This window comes from Alligator mississippiensis, chromosome 4 (genome assembly GCF_030867095.1).
Source record: "Alligator mississippiensis isolate rAllMis1 chromosome 4, rAllMis1, whole genome shotgun sequence".
In the NCBI taxonomy this organism is placed as follows: domain Eukaryota; kingdom Metazoa; phylum Chordata; order Crocodylia; family Alligatoridae; genus Alligator; species Alligator mississippiensis.
The window spans coordinates 167222908-167242925 of record NC_081827.1 but is presented as its reverse complement, the minus strand read 5'-3'; the positions used below and the strand labels follow the sequence as shown (position 1 = coordinate 167242925).

At 46.6% G+C, this 20018-nt stretch overlaps 1 protein-coding gene and 1 long non-coding RNA gene across 3 annotated transcripts in view; one reads left to right on the top strand and one right to left on the bottom strand.

The window, feature by feature from the left end:
• Positions 1-7272, bottom strand: part of KPNB1 (karyopherin subunit beta 1) — a 33953-nt gene extending 26681 nt beyond the window's left edge. Inside the window, exons 1-4 of one of the 2 annotated variants that reach the window (XM_059727021.1) lie at positions 7094-7272; positions 6751-6809; positions 3282-3464; positions 288-488 (exon numbers count right to left, since the gene is read on the bottom strand). In XM_059727021.1, coding sequence (XP_059583004.1) covers positions 288-488; positions 3282-3464; positions 6751-6809; positions 7094-7133 — 483 coding nt within the window. In that variant the 5' untranslated portion in view covers positions 7134-7272. The remainder of the gene's footprint in view (positions 1-287; positions 489-3281; positions 3465-6750; positions 6810-7093) is intronic. The other variant, XM_059727022.1, reaches the window with a different exon arrangement.
• A 169-nt stretch (positions 7273-7441) lies between these two features.
• On the top strand, positions 7442-14626 carry LOC106739615 (uncharacterized). The gene is made up of 2 exons (XR_002088815.2): positions 7442-7912; positions 8005-14626. It is a non-coding gene; the product is annotated as an uncharacterized LOC106739615 (long non-coding RNA).
• Positions 14627-20018: the final 5392 nt, after the last annotated feature.

Sequence of the window (20018 nt, the reverse complement as noted above, 5' to 3'; positions counted from 1 at the left end):
TGCCTCAGGATGGATGGCAGGAAAGGGGCCGGGGCTGTGCTACCACAGCAAGGATTGGGTTTCTCGTGGCTCCTCTACCATCCACCCTGGCACACCAATTTCTTAAAAGTCGAGGTTGTGGGTGTTTTTGGCGCACTGCCCAAAAACATTGCCAATCCCTGATATAGGAGTTATAAACCAGCTTGGATGATGTGTTCTAGTTTATTCCCCAAACATCTAGACACAATAAAATTTAGAAGGAAGACTAGGAGGAAGGAGGAACAGAATATTCAAGAAGAGATACTTACAATATCCTGACAGATGTAACCAATTGCCTCCAAAGTAGACTCTTTCATGTGCTCAGTGCTGTGTTGATTTGTAACATTTGCTACCAGCTGAGGAATGAGTTCAGGCCACTGGTTCATGGGAATCTCTGCACAGGCAATGCCAGCCACACACTGGGAGGCTGAGCTGGGCCTGTATGTTTCTGTACCCAACGTCTGCAAGACCTGTAGAAAAAACGATCAGCAATTCAGTCAGGTTCTGGATCACCGGTAGCAAGAATCAAAGTACTTCAGCTTCTTGTCATATAAAGAATTATTTGACCATAGGCAATTAATGTCTGTAAAGCACAGGGTCCCAATCACCAAGCCATGGCCTAGTACCAGGCTGCGGTGGGTTGGCTGCCGGATTGTGGCACAAGCCCCCCTGCTTGGACCCCCGTCTGTCTGCTCAGGCAAGCGGCTTCTGGGGTTAAAGCTGCGTGGCAGGGCAGCCCCGGGAGACAGGCAGCTGGTTCCACATGCCCCAACCGCTCCCACCGATCCACAGTATAAAAAAGGTTGGGAACTGCTGCTGTAAAGGACTGGTATCCAGATTGCCTACTTCAGGCATAGGGACCGATCATGCATGATTGCAGAGATTTCAAAGCCGCACTTCATAATTGTATATAGCCATCGTATGCAGAATTTAAAGTACACAAATGACTCATGGAGAAAACTGTTCGCCTTGCCTGACAGATGATCAGAAATTTTAAAAAGTTATACAAGTGAGTTTAAATCCAGACACATACTTGGACATGAACAAGATAGAAATTTTAATTATTCAGCCCAATTCAAATAATTGAAATTATGAGATGGCTCTGTAAGAGAAAACTGTTAAATCAGAATGCTCACAATGACAGTGAACAACACTAACCATGTCGTACAAGTTTCCCCAAGCAACCCACTGCTGTAGTGTTAGCCAGAGCCTTAAAGAATATACCTTTAGACATTAGGAAAACTATAGTAATCTTCATGGCCACTTAGCCTCTAGTATCTACAAAACCTGTCTAGCAAAATGTAGCAGCAGTGGCTTTAAGATGCAAGATGAACAAGGGAAATCCTATTACCTTCATTTCACATCTGATCTGCTATTGGTCACACTTCCACTTGATTTCACTTCCTGATTTAGTACAGATTAGCTTTTTCTCGACACACAGGTTCTTACACTACTACTCTTTTTTTCCCCGAAGTTCTCAATAAGTCACTTTTACTGCATGACATAAGAACTTCATTTTAAATTTTTTTTGACAGTTAGATAATAGTGAAAGGCAAATTAAACTGATGAATTCTCTAACATGCTACAGCATAAGTTCCATATCTGAGGACCAGTCATTTTACAGTCATATTTCTGCCAGAAGCAAAAGTTAAGTTTCCTGCCACACACAATTCATTTGTGGTCAAACAGAGCAACGGTACACCTCTGATTTCCAGTGAAAGAGAAACAGCTGAAAAAAAAGTTAATATACAACATCTAGATGCCCAAACTTACTTTGAAGGACATACAATGGTAAACATTGAGACATATCAGTTAAAACAAATTACTACCAAAAATGCATTTGCATCCAACTCATTAAACAGATCTGCAAACATTTTCAAGTGCATGTGCTCATGAGTCAAAATGCAACTACTACAAAGGCATCTGGTGTATACAATGCACTACCTTTGGGGAGGGGGGTTTAAAACAAACAAAAACAAGAAAACAACAACACCACCACCTAAAAGACACAGAAGATAGAGGCTTTAAGCTTGGCAGATTGTACAATAAACTCCACTTCCATACAAAACTTAGTGTCACAGCTTTTAGTATATGGAATTTGGATATTCCTTCTTCTTGGACTCCAAATGCTAGGCCCTGCATACACACACAGATAGTGCCCATCTCTAGACTTTCACAATTAACATAGGGCAATAAAATCTGAGGAAATGATTAAGCATGAAAAACGACTGGTACTTGCTTTTCAAGCGATATAGCAAAGTAGGGAGAAATCTCCATCCTCTAAAGAGCCTGGGAATCACTGCTTACTACTCAGAAATTTTGGAGTGGCTATTCAGATACTTCAAGAAAGCTTTTGTATTTTAAGAGCAGGTTTCAGTTTTTGCCTCAATGCCTCACCTATAATTCCTATTTATTTACACACACATGTGCATGAGCACACGTGCAAGAACTGAACATGCCACAGAACAGAGGTGGTAGAAAGCCTAATTTAATCACAGCATGTGCAAGAGTAACAGAATAACCAGTTGTGCAAAATGGCTCACAGGATAAACCCATGCATTTTCCTGAACACACTGTACGATACTGCTTACTTAAAGGCCCAAACAGACATTCAGATATTTTGCACGTCCCAACACTATTGTTGAAAGACTACCACCAACCTGCAAGCATCAGCAGAAGATGAACCAACAAGTCCCTAACTCCATCCTCATCCATAATTTAGAAGAAGTGATGGAGACAATGTGGTATTTTTCCCTTGGAGGGAACTATTACTCAGCTAGTCCCTACCTAACTTGTACCTAGCTCACAGATACATCAAAATTTGTTTGAGAAACATGCAGGTCTCTTTAAGTCAGGGGCAGGCAGTTATTTTGGGCAGAGAGCTGCTTATCGAGTTTTGGCAAGCCATTGAGGGCCGCATGGATAGGCAGCCAGGGACAGATAAATATTAATTTTCTTAATTTTTTAGGGGCCCCACGGACTGGACAGAATGGCCTGGCAGGCTGCATCTGGCCCCCAGGCCACATTTTGCCCACTCCTGCTTTAAGCATTGTTTTGAGCAACGTAAAATATTAGTACAAGTACAATAAGGTCCACCATTTTGTGAGGCTGCTTAGAACTACTTAGGTTTTTCAGATGGTAAGAAATGGATCAAAATGCTCATTGGTCAGCCTCACAGAGAAACTGCAGTTAAATTTAAAAGCAAAAGGACAAAAAAAAAAAAAACAACCTGAATTTACTGAAGATTCAGGTACACAACTTACATAGTTCTTGACTTCCCTCCGGGCATTGGCATCGATTGCAAGCCATCTCTGTTGGTATTGGGATTTGATATCTGGATCTTTAGACGTCAAAGAGTTCTTGATCTGCAAACCAGCTGCAACTCTCGCAACCTGGCTGTTTCCTGGATTTGCCAGCACTCTGGACAGTTCCACGAGGAAAGTGGGCTGGTTAGAAGATAAGACATGTTCATAAATGGAAAATGTTTCTCTAATCTGTCCTTACTCAAAGCCTGATCCATCAGGTTGTCTGAACTATCAAGGAAAACTTAACCCAAACAAACAAGAATAACACTCTTTGGGCAATTTTTACAGTATACACCAACAGTAAACTGCTCCTACTGACAAACAACTGTGTATCCATCCCAAGATTACCAACGTTAAGCTCCTAATTAGAATTGATGGAAAGCAACATAAATAGCTGTTAACTTTGTTTCAAGTAATCTTAAAAAAAATCCCAAATAAATATCCAACACTTAACATCTATGCTCCTACCCTGTTGAAAGGTCTCCTTAATTCAGCTACTTATGTCCCATTCTAAAATCTGTATCATCCAAATCTTGACCCTGAGGGAAGCACCCAAGCTGTAGTTCCACACTGAAACTTTAAAAAGCTGACATTAGTCAGTTCTTATACAATAAAAAAAAATATTTCTGCAAGAATAAATTTACCTTACAATTTCCCTGATGTCCAAGTTAGTTATGTACAGATATTTTTGTATTATCTATATAAATACCTGATTTTTTACTTTGTGGTTTTGATAATGACTAATGAAAAACACTCATGAATTAAGACCATTTGCAATTTGGCAGCTTTGCATTTTTATAGTCTTTTGCTTTGTATGAGGTATGGAGAACAAGCTGCAGCAGTGAAGTGCCCATGCCAGAAGTGACCTAGTCTAAGACCTTGTCTACACTAGGAAAAAAAAAAAAAAAAAAACACAAACCCAAAGAAGCTGGGTACACCTGCATTAATGTCAATACAATATAGCTGGACATAGGAGTTGAAGGAAGACTTGCATCGGCTGTCTGCTCTAAACCCAAATGCAACCAATTCCTAAAAATTGAACAGTTGCACTCAAATGTTAGAAACCTGTACAAATTTCCCAGTAGACAGAATGGAAAACTCTGGTAGTAGCTAGGAACGACTGTAAGCAGCATGTAACAGAAGACCATAGATTTATATATGACCTTTGTGAATATATCACCTGACAGAATTGTAAGGAGGCTATCAAATAGTCTGTTTAGACACCTGAAATACAGTGTTTGCAAATAAAGTTTGGGTCCATCAATATAAGCTCGATTAAGCCTTACAAAAACATCCAAAAAGCATATTGGCCTAAAACAAAAATCTCCCTCATTCACCTTTTACCATAATGAGAAAAGTAATTTTACTCATCCCCAAAGAACTTTTATTATAAAGTCAGAAAGAAGGAATTTTGCCAGACTAGATTGTGGAAGCTGATGAAAAAAAAATGTGACAATGGCAAGGGTCACAACCCCCAAGGAGACACTGGGCTCAACTCTCAAAATTCCATTCTGAATTTGATGCGGAGGAACTCTGGGACATACAGCTGAAAAGCAGGAGCAGCTTGTATTCGCCATTACTTTATTTTCTGCCTGCTTCCTGCAACTATTTATTTAACAAGAACTACGTAAGTAGCTGTTTTATTCTGGGTCCAAACATCAGCAGTTCTATCTGTAATTTAGATAGACTAATTTCAAAATCCTTCTAGATTACATTTGGATTTGGGTCTGCAACGTACATGCTCTCACAGCCTCTATACATAACCAAGCTCTGCCAAAAGTATTGGCTAATGCTCTAGAATGTATGCAGGAAAAAATTGCAAGAACTGACTGGGACACATTTTCATCAGCTGCACCAGTAAAATTTCTCAGCTACAGTTGGGTTCCACAGTTACAGTGGAGGGCTATGATTTACTAAACAGCTAGCCATAGAACAGGAACTAAAGAGAAAGATATTAAACATAAAAAATATTCCAATTATGCTTCAGAAGGGTTCCATGATCACTAAAAACATGGAGTTGCATAACAGATATCTCAGTTTAGTCTGGAGAAGAGACAACTGAGGAGGGATTTGATAACAGTCTTCAGCTACCTGAAGGGGGGGAAAGGGTCCCAAAGAGCATGGAGCTAGACTGTTCTCAAACAAGGAGCAATTGTCCCAAGTTGCAGCAAAGGAAGTTCTTCCCAATACCTCACCTAAACTGTCTCAATAGAAGGGCAGTAAAGCACTAGAACAGGCTACAACAGAGAGGTGGTGGAATCTCCATCCCTGGAGGTTTTTAAGACTTGAGCAGACAAAGCTTTGGCTGGCATGATCTAGTTGGGTATGGTCCTGCTTTGAGCAGGGGGCTGGACTAGATGACCTCCTGAGGTCCCTTCCAACCCTCATTTTCTATGATTTCAGAATTTCTTGTCCATTGACACCGGTGAAGTGGAAAGCACATATATGTCCACATAAAGAAAAACACCCACATTTTGCTTCCAATCTGAAAGAAAAATAGGTGACCAACAGCAACAAGCCACACACCCCTGTACCCTTTCACTGAACTGCCATAATGACAAACAGCTTATTTGGCTGCTCACAGGAGAACCTTACACATTGCAGCCCCATCCATCCTTGATTTTAGTGCACTCATGTGCAGGGGCTGCCATGTGTTTTAACAGGTCAACACGAGACAGCCTTTTGCAGGCCTGAGGGTGTGAGCTCTGCTCCCCGCCACCCTAACTTCCTTAAGAAAATACACTTCAGACACAGACCCTCCCCCAACCCAGGGTGAAGCTCTCTCTGCTTCTCCGAACTCCAGGCCAGATCAGACAAAGGGGGAGGGAGGCATAGCCCAGAAGACAGGGAATGATGATGAAAAGCAGAAAGGGGGTATCAAAAGGGGAAGAGGATGAGAAAAAAAGGACCCAGCCCCAGTGAGTGAGGAAAAAGAGAATGAGAAACAAATGGAGCAAATGAAAAGAAGAAGAGGTGCAAGTGATGGCCAGAGGCAAAAAAAAGTCAGTCAGCAAAGAAACAGAGGAGCACCCTGCACCCAGCCTCGCAAAGCAGCATGAGGGGATGTGGAAGAGGGAGATGGGTCCCCAGCACAGGAAGGGAGCAAGACCCCAGGGGGCAGGCAGGACTTGCCCTATGGTGGCAGTGGGGGCAGGACGGGGGGTAGGGAGCCACCCCCCGCCCCAGCCCGGGCTCCCCACATGTCCCGCAGGCCCCATTCTCCCCCCTCCCGCCGCACACACAGCACCACGCAGCCTAACACCCTCCCCCTCGGGCCGGATGCGCGCTGCGATTGGCCGCCGGGTCTCCCGGGCGCGTCGCCATTGGCCGGCCGCCGCCCCGGCTGGAGCCGGCGAGGTAGGCTGCACCCTTTATGGCGGCCCGGCCCGGCCTGGCAGTACGGCCCCAGCCCGGCCGCCCCGCTCACCAGGTTCTCGATGGCCGCCTGCTCCAGGAACTTCTGCGCCGCCTCCAACTCGGAGCGGTCTGCGGGGAAGGGACAGGCCGCATCAGGCGCCGCAGCTCCCGGCCCGGGCCGGCCCGCCGTCTTCACCTCGCCCGCCCCTGCCCTGCCCTGCCCTGCCCTGCCCACGGGCCCCGCGCGGGGAAAAACTACGTCCCCGCGGCGCCGCGACACGCCCGCCCCACCCGCCCAGGCCCGCACCGCCTGCGGCCGCGCCGCGCCCCACCCGCCCGCCCGGGCTCCTGCCCGCGGCCCCGCGCCCCCTCAGCCGCGCCCGCCGCCGCCGCCTGGCCCTGCCCTGCCCTACCCGGCGAGACCGTCTTCTCCAGGATGGTGATGAGCTCCATGGCGGCGGCGGAGGCTCCGGCGCGGCGCGGCGGTGGGGCGGGGCCCGCTCCTCTCTCGGCTCCTGCGGCGCGGGGACCCGGGCGGCGGCGGCGGCAGCTGCTCGAGGCGACTGTGGCGGCGGCGGAAGGAGAAAGGGGCGGGTGGGAGCGCGGCTCGGCGAGGCGGAGCGGAGGGATATGAGCCGCTGCCCGCCGCCCCGCTGCCGGGGGCTCATTGGCTGCCCGCGCCCGCCACGCGCCGAGCTGATTGGCCGCCCGGCCGCCGCGGCGCATGCGTGTCGGCGGGCCGCCGCCGGGTTCCGGCGCCGCGCGCTGATTGGTCGCCGCCGCGCCCGGGCGCCCAAGAGAAGTGGCGGCAAGCGGGGGGTGTGGGAGCCGCGTGCGCGCTCTGCGTCATGACTTCCCCTCCCCCACCGCGTGCAGCGCCGGGCTGCCGCAGCGGTCCTTGCAGGGTGCAGCCGGGGGCCCCGCTGCGCCGCGGGCAGCTCGCAGCTGGTTTCGGAAGAGGGGGCGCTCAGCCCGCAAGGGTTCGGGGGGGTTGGGTCTCCTGGAAGGGGGGAATCTCCGGGAGGGGGTCTTCTTCCTTGTGGGGAGGCTGGAGCAGGAGGCTGAGAAGCGCTGCTCGGGGGCTGCAGCTCCTGAGCTGAAGGCGGCCGCTGCTCGGGGGAGCTCCGACCCAGCGGGGGAGTGGGGCCCCCGGAGAGGCGAGGCTCCATCGCAGCTGTCACAAAGCGCTTCCCTTGGAAGGATGAAGCCCACCACCAAGGGCTGCGCTAAAGGTAACGTATTTGCCCCTGCGATTGTGGTGGGGTGGGGTGGGATGGTGGCAAGGAGGCTTTAAGATCTCCCCATCCTCTCTTCTCCTGTGAAGGTGCTGCAGCCTCCATGTGCCTACCCAAGAAGAGATGAGAAGGATGCGAGTGCTGCAGAAAACAGCTTTCCTCCAGCCCCAGCTGTGGCTCTTCCTCATCAAACAGCGTGTGTAAGGGGCACTGGGCTCGCACAGAAATCTGCTATATTGGGCACACCTGATGTCAAAGAGTTGTTCCGTGTGCATGATTTGGGTGGTACAAGATCCTGGGGTGCCTTTGGAAAGGGCTGGGAATTACCTGAACATCCCCTTCCTCACTGAAATTCAGTGGCATCCAAAGCTCAGGAGGTGCTCCAGGGCTAGCACTTTCAACACATTTTTATATGCATTGGTTAACTAAATACTCTCCTAGCTACTGTATTAGTGCCCTTAACTCTAACATGACAACAACTATAAGGATATTAAGCATGATCCTATGTCAAGTCATACTAGTTCTTACCTACTTCTACCTGAACAGCATCCCTTGTCCGTAATAGCATCGCAGCCCGTGTTCTCTTCACTTCTGTAACAGTGTCAAATTCTTTTGGTCAGCCCATTGGAGGCAGAGAGCCCAGGAGGCAATAGGAAGCCCACAAATGGTACATGGGGGGAGGAGGAGAATCCCCTTGATGGGCTGGGATTAAATGACACTACAACTAGCACTAGAAATAATCCACACCTGGTAGCACTTAAAACTGACGTTTGTCGGGTATGAATGGTCAGCAGCCCAAGCTACAACTGAACCAGCTCTGACTTTTGAAGCAGAACGTGAAGGTAGTTGACTGCTCTTTTGTCACTGACTGCAGTTCTGTAGAACCCACCACAGTAAGAATGAAAATCTTCACAAAGACTGGAAATAAATATGGTGCAGCGTCCTGCTGGTGAAGAAGGCCGTAGAGAATGTTTTCTATCTGGTTGAATTTCTAGAGGCTGATTCATCTGAGATATACTAGTAAGGGAAGGCAGAAATCAAAGCCTGAAATTGGTGTCCTGTAAGCTTTTGGGGGGGGGGGCAAACATTGTCCTGTTCTGGACAGTGCCCAACACAACGTGCCCTGTGATTTGGCTTCCAAGGTGCTCCATACTACATATCAATAGGGACTAATCTATGCACTGTTTTTGTACTGGGAAAATGTATTCCAGGTAGTAGTGTGAGACCTTTTATTTTCAATGGAAAGAGTAGCAGTCCAATCCCTAGTGTAGACAAAGGATGGCAAAAGATCCCTTCTTTCTGTGGCAGGGGTGTCAAACTCATTTGCTCCTGTGTCCCCTGCCGCCGCCCCCCCAACCCCTGCAGCAGGGTAAGCAGGAATGGCAATAACCCCTATGGGTGCTTAAGCCACTGTTTGTTCAGGGAGCCCTGGGGCATAACACTTCTTTTGTTGCAGCAGCAGCTTACGTATGGCAAACAAGTCCCCAGTGAAGCTCTATACCCCAGAATTCAGTGGCAGAGAGATGGATTTCAAATTCACCCCTGTGGGTGCCTGAACTACTGTCAGTTAAGGGGGCTGTAGAGGTTAATGTTGCTATTACTTGTCCCATCCTTAAATCTCCAGCCCCTCTGGGGGACTGTGGGCCATATGTTTGACACCCTTGCCACAGGAGGAACTGCCATAACATATAACCACATGACATTTCATGGATGTGAACATACATGTCCCTTTAACTACCAGGATAGTTAAAGCAATACAACTTTCACATGTGGACAATACCTGAGTCAAACTCCTGAGATGCACTGATGCTAAATAAAGTCTTGCAGAAAAGGAGAACAAGGAACAAAGGTGCAGCTGCATAATTAAACCAAGGTGAAGAGGGTGTCTCAGCGGTTTGTGCTGTAGGAGGAAGAGTAATTAGTAACACAATCAGGCTCTATTGTATTAAATATGAATGCCATGGGGAGAAGGGGTGAGTAGCCAGATATAGTCAACCTGATTCTCTCAGGCAACAGGTACCCATAGGCTGATAACAGGGAGGGATGAGAGGGGCCCCATTTTTCAGACGGAAGTAGGAAAGTCCTGTCTGTCTGCAGATATGCATGAGACTGTTTGAGCAGAGGTGTCCCATCTCATTCTGCCTTCAGAGAAACAGTTCATGTCTCTCTAACTCATCCTTGTTTCTGCTGACATATGGCTTCCCTGGCACTTTAGAAACCACTCACCATTGAAATGTAGCTGCCTCTGAGGAGGAAGCCAGCTACAGGAGGGAGAGGAAAGTTTAACTGAGGACACTAGCAGAAAATCCTCCTCTTGATATAAAAGGTGCCAGGAGCTCAACACCCAGCAGCCAGATATTACCTTAGACAACCTTCCTCTTCAAGTTCTAGGCACAGTGAATGCCATGGAACTCCATTTATCTCTGAGAAGCTCCTAACCCTGCCAAGAGATGAACCAGTGGAGGAATGGAGTATAAATTTTTAAAACCTGTAAGGTTCCAACTTTGTCATCCTTTCAAGCCATGAAGCCCCTCATAACACTCCATGTTGGAGAAACTGAGACACATCAAGATCATATGGTGTCTGAGTGGTAGGGCCAGAAATAGAGCCCAGGAGTCCTGGCTCCTAGTACTTTATCCACAGATACTGCTCCCTTCCCCTCCTACCCTGCTAAGTGCCTTAGCCTGGAGGGAAGAGTATGCTCTTCTAAGGCAAGAAAGAAGGATGTACAAATATGGAACAGGAACCTGTCCCTAGGGAGGTGGGTGAGTATTAACCCTGCTTTATAATCGGGAAGTTGGTCCAAGGTCAGGCAGAGGTGAAAATGGAATGCAGGTGTCCTTGCTCTTCACCCTGGTTTACAGGTGGAGACTAGCAAAATGACACATCTAAGGTGATGCAGCTAGGCAGTGGGAGAGCTGAGGATGGAGCCTAGGGGTCCTGGCTCTGCCTGGTTTTTCAGCCTCTCCTCATTTTTTAGCTATGCTCACCAGCTGTACATAATAATAACTAGCACTTTTCAGAGCAGAGGACTTCAGTCATCTCCTGTATGTGGAAAAGGAAGCAGAGGCACAGAGAGGGAAAACAAACTGCCTAAGGTTAACCAGACAGCCAGTAGCCCAGCTAGGAATAGAGCCCAGATCTCCTGAATCCCAGTCCTGTCCTCTGCAAAGAGTGTGAACTTCCCTGTGGGTGATGAATATTCCCTGTGATGCACACATCCTGCTGTATAGCTAGACTCACTGATGGAGGCCATTGCTGAGGGTACAGCTGCTTAATCTGCTGTGCATGTGTTAGGTCTAGATTCTCTTACTTGGTTCACTGACTGCTTGAGTGAATCATCCAAAGGTAGAGCAGGACTAGAAAATGTGCTTGGTGCCTGGAGTCACCGTGCTGGAGTTAGAAGAGAGGCTACTTCCCCACCTTCAACTGGATGTGGGGACCTTTCCTTCCTGTGTTAAACTATCATGCTGTGTTGCTGTGCAGCTGTTAACTGCTTCCCAAGTTCTGTCCCAGAGAGGGATGTGATTTCCTGTTAGGCAAGCAATCCCTGTGCTGCTGTGCCAATGCCAAATGATTCCTATGTTCCCCCCCAGAGCAGGTCACACTTTGCTGGGTAAGTGATTTTTGTTGCATGGCTACTAAACAGCTCACGTGGGCTTCCTGAGGTGGCTGCACTTCAGCACTGAGTGAACAATCCCTCAGCTTTACTGTGGCTGTTCAGTAGTTACCATGTTGCTCCCCAGCGACCGCTGGATTTTAGCATGAGGTCTGTGATTCCTGGGGTGCTACATAAATATTCTGCCTTGGAGAGGGCTGCCCTGCCTTGGTGGGCTGATACCATGTTGCTTTGTTACATTTTAAAAGCACACTTCCAGGAAAAGCAACAGGCAATTCCTACTGCAGTAACTGGCAAAGGAAACGCATGGTGGAGGTTGCAGCAGGAAGAAACCTGGCCCATAGCATTGGGAAGATTGAAGAAGCAACTGAAATACTGGCAGTGTTAGAAGGCTGACTTCATCACTATCTGGATGCTGCTTTGAGATCATCACCTGGGAAGAGTGCTGAAAAAGCTTCACATCACTTGAGTTGTTTAAGACTGCTTCCTATTTATAACTTGATTCATGTTGCATGAGTGACATGTTATTCAGGCTAAAGGAATGGCCGGTCTCTTGTACTAGCTTCTCTGCCCATCTCTGGCATCCCTCTTCTTAGGGAGGCAAGCAGTAGCGTTTGGGCTCAAGAAACCAGGTGCTTCCGGCCATCATGGGAACCTGGTATCTGCTCACACAAAACACAGCTCTGGCTGCTGGATTTGACCAAAAAGTACCCTGGGCTCTGCATGAGCCCAGGCCTTTAGACACATGAGAGAGCACATGTGCTTCAGCATGCAGAGCCAGGCTTTCAGGATATTCAGCGTTATGCGCAGGTCCATGTATGTGCCCGCCCATCAGCCAGGCTGATCCTAGTTACTTCCTGAGGGGGTTGCTTCTGTAGGACAGCCAAGGAGGAGGGGCTTTAGAAGCCACACAAATCCAGTGCTGAAACCTGGTGTAAAATCAGGCTGGAAAGGGGAATCTGAGACAGCACATCCTGCTCTCATTGGTATATCAGACAGGCTGTTCACTTGATATCTCACTGTTTTGCTCTTCATTGCCATAAACGGTGTGTTCAGCCTTCAAGCCCTTCACAGAGGGTTTATATCATCCTTTGCTTATATAAACAAGAGGAGGAAATGCTGGAATCCTCCTCCAGTTAGGCAGCTGAGCAACGCTAGGAGCAGTCAAGGTGCTTTGGGTAATTGGGTCATTATTTTAGCAGGTGGAGCAGTTTGAGAACAAAGTGGCAAGCTGTCTGGTTTCTACTCCTAAATCTGGGAAGGGGGGTGGGTTTCAGTGAGAGCAAAGAATTGGGTGTGGGTCCCATTGCCACTAATGCACTGTGCGAGTGTAAATTAGTCATTTCAGCTCTGTCCCTCTTTTCCTTATCTATAGAAAAGTTTGTTTCCCAGGAGGATTGTCAGCCTCAGTGTTGTGCTTCAATAGCCTCAGGAAAGGAAGAGGCTGTTGTAATACGAGGAGCTGCTAGAGGTCCTGTCTCTGCCACTGCTTTAACGTATAGCCTTGAAAGAATCTCTGGGCCCCCATTTCTCCTACCCGTGTCAGTGGGTTGGATTTCAGTGGGTATTGGCTGTCTAGTTCCCTTCATCTCCTTTGAAAATCCAGTTATAGATGGCAAGCGCTAAACAGTAGGAGCTGTGTGCTGCCTGTGCAAGGGACTCTGCTCTTGCTTGACATCTCTGGGTACTACTTTAAAAGCAAAGAATAAAGTTTAGGTGATCCAGGTTCAAATGCTAGCAATGTGTTTGGAGCTTGGCAATGCATGCAGAGCTGTGCCTGTACTAACTCTCACCATTGAAGTGAAATGTTTTTGAGGTAAAAGGCAACCATAGAAACAGCCAGAAATGAAGCACAGCAACTGTAACAAGGCAAAAGTGTTACTACATAATTGCTTCAGCCAAGATTGAGATAGTGGGGATTTAGGATATTAGATGTTGTTATCCAGGATTGGAACTGATAAGGACTTTAGTCTTAACAATCCCTACTGTAATAAAAAGCAATGACTGCAAACTACCCACAGTTCATATTTTAACTTTCAGCTGAAGCAGAGCCTCAACCAGGGTGATGCAAGATCTTTTGAAGGGTGCCAGGATGTGTGCGGAGATAAATGCAGGCTCAGGGTTGTACCTGCCTAGCCCCTAGGGGGGCTCAGATTCTAAAGGTTGAGACCCATTAATCTAAAGCCTGACTTCTCCAGCAACATGGCAATGGTGGGGCCCAACTCCAAGCAAAACAGTGCCTCCCTCCTGTACTATATAGCACTTGTGATGGTGGTAGGCAGAACAGTTTACTTGGGGGATTAGAACACCTCTTTCATGGGTTTTGGCATCCCTTTGTCACTCACATTCACAACCTTAGGGTGCTGCTGGATCCTCTGCTGTACCTGGATCTTCAAGTAGCAGCAGTTCCATCTGGTGAGAAGGCTGTGACCCCTTTAGATTTGGATCTGGCCACCCTCACCCATATCTTCGTAATCTCAATCCTAGATTACTGCAGTGTGCCTCACATACAGCTGCCTTTGAAGACCATCCAGAAGTGGCAGCTGGCTCAGAATGCAGCAATCCACCTTCTGACGGAGGTGGGTCACCAGGAGCACATCCAGCTCTCTGGAGTCTTCGATAGTTACCAGTAGCTTTCCAGGCACAATTCAAGGTGCTATTTTTGACCCATCCAGCCCTAAACGGGCCTGCCTTCCCTCTTATGTCCCATCACAATTTCTAAGAAAAGCTGAGAGCAACCTATAGCATGTACCATCAGTAATACCAAGTCTGCTTAGTGAAAAACACGGGAGGTTTTTTTCCCAGCAGTCATCCCTCAGCTCTGGAACTGCCTCCCACTTGAGACCCTCTAGAGCCTAGCTGGGACATTTTTCAGAAGTACTTTAAGACCTCCCTATTTGGGCAGGTGTTTAGCAAAGAGAGAGAGAAACTGAAATATTTATGGGGTTTGTTCTGTGTTGATATTCTAGTTCCTTTTTAAGCTGTTCTTTTTCTTTTGTCATTCTCCTGTTTTATAAGATATTCTGTTTTCTTATTGTAAGATACTGTGCATCCTTTTTGGAAAGGTTGGCATATAAACTGTATAAATACTTCCTGCAGCACCAATTGTTCTTCGTAAAGGCCTGTCTGCGCTTGGGTTTATTCCAGAATAGCTGCTACTTTAGATCCAAACTGTATCTTCATCCAAATTGACTTTCGAGTACAACTTAACATAAACTTAGCTCAGCTTGTTAACAGGAACAAGTCACAGCATGGTGGAATTGCACATCATGGTGATTTTACATGCCACCATCCCCAACCCATGAAAAGGAGACTGCACATAGCCAGTTTGGCCTTTTGCTCTCCATAAGTACAAACTTTAACAATAGGGTAGATTTTCCATTACCTCTCAGCCATCCTTACTAGAGCAGCCAAAAGGTCTTTGCTGCCTCTAGTACACAGGGGAGATGTGGTTTCACAACAGTCAAGGGGATAAACACTGCTTTCAGCAGCCAGCTCTAAACTGCTACAGGCGAAGTACAAGGAAACCACCTGGGCTTCCTAGCTTAGAGGGAATGTTTTCCAATCATCCTAGTTATGCTCAAACCCTCAAATAACCTTACATCCCCTTCCTGGGTAAAAAGGTGTGGATTTGAGTTCCTGTTCAGCAGTGGCCAATGAGCGTTAAAGAAACTGCTTGCCCTAGGTCAGCAGCCAGCAAACTTTTTCTAGACTGCAAGCTGAAGTGACCCAGTTTGGGTCAGAGGCATCTGAGCAGGTGCAAAGACCCAGCTGCTGCAGCTGCATTTGCCCACAGCAGCACAGGGAAAGCTCCTGCTGCCAAAGCCCTGCATTCATGGGCCGTAGGTTCCTGATCCATGCCTTAGGTGGCAACACCATGGTTGAATATTTCACTCGAACTATTGAAATGTTTGTTTATTTATTTAGGTTCTGGCTTTGGCCTAACATAGTACCATCCCTTCTGCATGACTGGCATCAAGGAGCATATTCCATTGCTGTGGCTTTGCAAACATATCCATGCAAGGAGCAGAGCTATGCTAGCCTCAGCATGAGTAGTAGTAGAAGAGGTGAGCACTGTTCCGGTGATCAGTGCAATTTCCTTAGCCACTTATCTTTGGAACAGTAACAAAAAAAAAAGTTCTTAATGTGGTTTTGGTTTGGAAAAAGAAAAAGCCCTGGTGTTTGGAGGAAGAGAAGAATTTGCATCTTTCCAGATGCTGCAACCCAGCTTCAGCCAGAAAAAATTCCTGTCTTTGAAATCTGAGGTTTTCTGGAGAGTAAAATGGATCCTGAAAATTTTATATCCACTTAAACTTCCACATCCACCTGGCAGGACCTTGCTTTTCTCCCCCATCCCATGGCTTTGAGACCAAATATTTTCCTTTGTCCCATGAGCAAGAGATTTCAAGAATCAAGCAGTGGCTCTATACAGGAAGATCTATGTTTTGCCCTCTCTTCCCCCCTGCCTTCCCATCTGAAGCTTTCTAAATTACTTGGTAGAGTTGGCATTTGCTATTTTATATTAAATGGATCTGACTTGTGCAGAGTCCAATCTTCAGGTTTATGTTAGTATCCAATGCAGGCTTTAATTCAGGTAAAAAAACCTTCCTGGACTTCACCATTTAAACCTTTAGCCTTAACTGCAACTTTCTGGATATTACTGTGTTTACCCAAATCCAAAATGACTTTGAATTTAAGATGACTCCTACCAATAATTAGATTCTATACATGGAAAATATGTAAGTTTGTTATAATTGCCATGGGGAAACCAACAGTAGGAGAGGCGGTAGGGGAGTCAAGTGGCCTGACCCTTCCCCCCCCCCCCCCCCCCAATCACATATCCCCTCCCCACTTGTTCCCCCTGAGCTTCCCCCACTGCCCTAGCTCTGAACCCACTCCAGCCCAGGGCATGGAGCACATGGTCACTCTTGGCCCCACTCAACAGCAATTATGATGGCAGGCAGCTCCAGCCTAAGCCTTGGAGCTGCTGCCACCACTGCTGTATTGGCTGGGCAGGAGCCATCAGTGACCATGTGCTCTGTGCCCTGGGCTGCCCTTGGGAAACAGCTCTGCAGAACATGTGCACCATCTGCCCCTCCAGAACTCTTGTTTTTACCATCCCCTACAACTGACTGCCCTAGGTAGCTACCTGTGCTGACTATATGGTTACACTGGCTGTGGGGGAGCAGAGGCAGAGTGGGGACAGGCAGGTGGCAGAGGAAGCAGCAGCTCCATTTCCAATTCCAATCCCAAGCTTGGGTTGGGGCTGGAATCTGAACTGCAGCAGCCACCTGTGCCCCCACGTGTACTACTGAAAGCCAAGATGAGGGGTTGCTCCCCATGATAAATGGAGGGGAGCCCCGCATCTTTGATTTGAGTGAATGCAGTAACATTCTGTGTAAGATCTATGCAGGAGGACATCACTAGTTTTGAGCAATGTTCTTTCCAGTACGACTTCATGAATGTTTAAATCCCATCTGCCACATTGTAGTAGTGTCAAAAAGCAAGTTTATTTTTAAAAGCTTTGTTTAAAACTGAATGTAAGGCTTGAGAAATGAGTGAGGATTGGCACAGCGTAGTCAATCACAGGACAAGCATCTGTCAGTGGGCCACCTGTGATGGCAATGCCTCAAAACACTTTACCTTATGCCAACTGTGACAGTTTCAGTAACAGGCCAACAAGGGTAAAGCTTTTCTAACAGATACCTGTTCTCTCTCCAAACCGTCAGATGACTATAACTTCAGACTGTGACCAAGGCTGGCTGTATTAGAATCAAAGTTAGAGGTGAAAATTAACCACTCTCCTCCTCCTCCATGCAGCTAGACTTTTCTGCTTGAACCTGACAAAGGTACATCTGCCCTATTAAAAAGGTGCAATTTTAGCTAACTTGGATTAAAGACCACAATAAAGACAGTTTTTACCTCAGATTTGCAGCTACAGTTCAACACAAGATTCTCTATAGACTTGAACTTTTCTTAGGTAGATGCTTAAGTGAAGTGTATTGGGAGAGCGTGAGCTTGAACACAAGCTACCAACCTAAGCTACCTTCTCTGAAATTTTAACTTCAGCTTTCTCCTCCCAGTGTGGACAAACTCCGAGTTTCAAATGAGATAGCAGAATTGGCAGGATGTGATGTAACTGTGGGGGGAGGGGACAGGACAGGACAGGGCCATTCAAGCAAAATGTAATCCCCAATTTTAGTCCTTGTATAGCTTAAATCCAATATAAATATTTCAATGTTAAAAAAACCCAGTGGAAAATCTCTTTAAAACCCAAATCTTTCCCCTGATGCATGTGCAATTAAGACACAGAAGCACTGTGCTAGTGTTTGTAAACTTGAAAAGGAAATTGATTGGTACTACAGATGAATTGAAATCAGGTTACTTTTCATTGTCCAAGCTAAAAAGGGTGTAAGCAAGCAAACCACAAAGGGTGGAGAGATTTGAGGTCCTTTAAGAGTAGGTGTGGATAATGTAAGGAAGGAAGCCTGTTTTAAAAACATAATTTACCTTTCCCATGCCCCTTCTGCTGTGGATGCAAAAAAAAAAATCACTGCTAAGCCCTCCACCCAAAGTAGTGCTAGCCCATGTATTATGTTACTTTGATGTTTTGTGCTTTATGGCAGTCCCTCCTCAACTTGCACATGGAAGGAAGTGAGGTATGTAGTGAGAGCAGCATGTGTTCTGAGTCTGCACACCACTCAGGTTGACTGGGATTCAAATGAGCATCCTTGGTACAATTAAAAGACTGAACAGAAACTCAGGAACCCCATTTTTCAAAGTGTGGTTATTTCAATCAGGGAGCTTAGCAAAACCCACCTCATTCATGTGCGAGCAAAACATCCATCACTGTAGACATCTCTCATGGCCTAGCAGCACTTCCAATCTGTCTGTTACACAGTCAGTCCAAAAGCCTGGGAGAGGACCCAACAGCATGGTCCCTAAGAGGTGCCAATTCTATCATCCTGCACTCCAAAATTCAGAACACAAGGAAGGTGAAGCAATAATACAACACATGGAATCTTTCATGAGAGGAACTCCTGCCTGCCAAGGTGGCAGGTTTGGTACCTAAAGGGAGGGTAAGACCAGGCATGTGTCACTCCTCCACAGTGTCAAACCCACCAAAGTTAGTACTCTGGAGTCTACTGTCCAGTCCCATGCTTTGAACACAAAAGTGAGTACAAACGGCAGCAGTCATCCAGGTTTGCCAGGGCTGGGCAGGCGTAGCAAGGTAGTAGGCACTTGGAATCTAGTCAGCTGTAGAATAAGACCTTCAACCTGATGCTTTAGTGAGTGGCAACAAAGATTCCATACAGGTTCTTCCACAAACTACCTTTTATGTCAGCTAGCCTCATACCAATATTCAAGTACAGAGGACAGGTCTTCAGGGTGTTTCATAGCAGGCATGAGTGATGGAATGGATATGAAGGCAACTCCTCCCAAAGGAGCCTGGGAAAGCCAATACTATTGCGTCCCATATCGTGACCAGCCTGAAAAAGAGAACAAGGCCGCCTACTGAAGACCCAGTGTGGAAGAGAAAGAGACAAAGGAAGAACCCTTCTTCCCTGCAGCATTTAACATCCTGTAGTTAACTTCCAAGTATACTATGGTGCCCTTGTTAAAACTGGCATGGATTTAATCACTAAGCATCCTTGATATTCAAACCTGGGCTTGTACACAGCACTGCCCAATCCACCTCACTCCTACCCTGCAGTAACTGCTGCTGTTCACTACCTGAACCACAGATGTGTTGGGTTTTTTTAAATGCACCCAGTATCTTCTTTTAATGAACCAGTTTGGATCAGTGGCAGAATCTGATGCAGTGGACAAATGATGGCAGATTTCTCACCTGGAATCTAATCAAGAACTCCTGCATCCAGAAAAGAGACCAAAGCTATAGAATACTTAAGTCAGTACACTGACCACTGACCACAAATATATTATTTCTGTTGTTCTCCTTCAATAGCTTGTATATCAATTATGCTTCATTTACAAGTCAAAATGAGATTGCCTTCACTTAGCAGCTACATCTGGTATCAGAAAGAATCACGCAGTGTTTCATCTGTCTTCACAGATCACTGGCCACACACTGGAGTTAGGACTTTGCATGTTAGCTTGTCAATGAGAGGCAGAAGAGAAACCAGCTTACTCTTCTGCAATCATATGGGCTCTGCAGTGCTGACAGCAGCAAAATGTTTTTGTCAGTAAATTTAATAGAGATGGCTCAGAACACAGACAGAATGCTTATTTTAGTTACGTTTCTGACCATATGGACATGCTCACCTTAGGGAAACAGTCTTTTTTCAGACTACCAACCATTTCCATTAAATAACCCAGGATGTCCAGGAACCCACTTCTCCAGTTATTATAAAACCATCAATTACCACTGCCTGCGCTCATTATTTTTGCTGAAGTAGTATGTCCCATTTAGCTTCTGATCCCAGCCTTCCTGGGCAAAATGCTTCTCACACATTAAGCCTATCA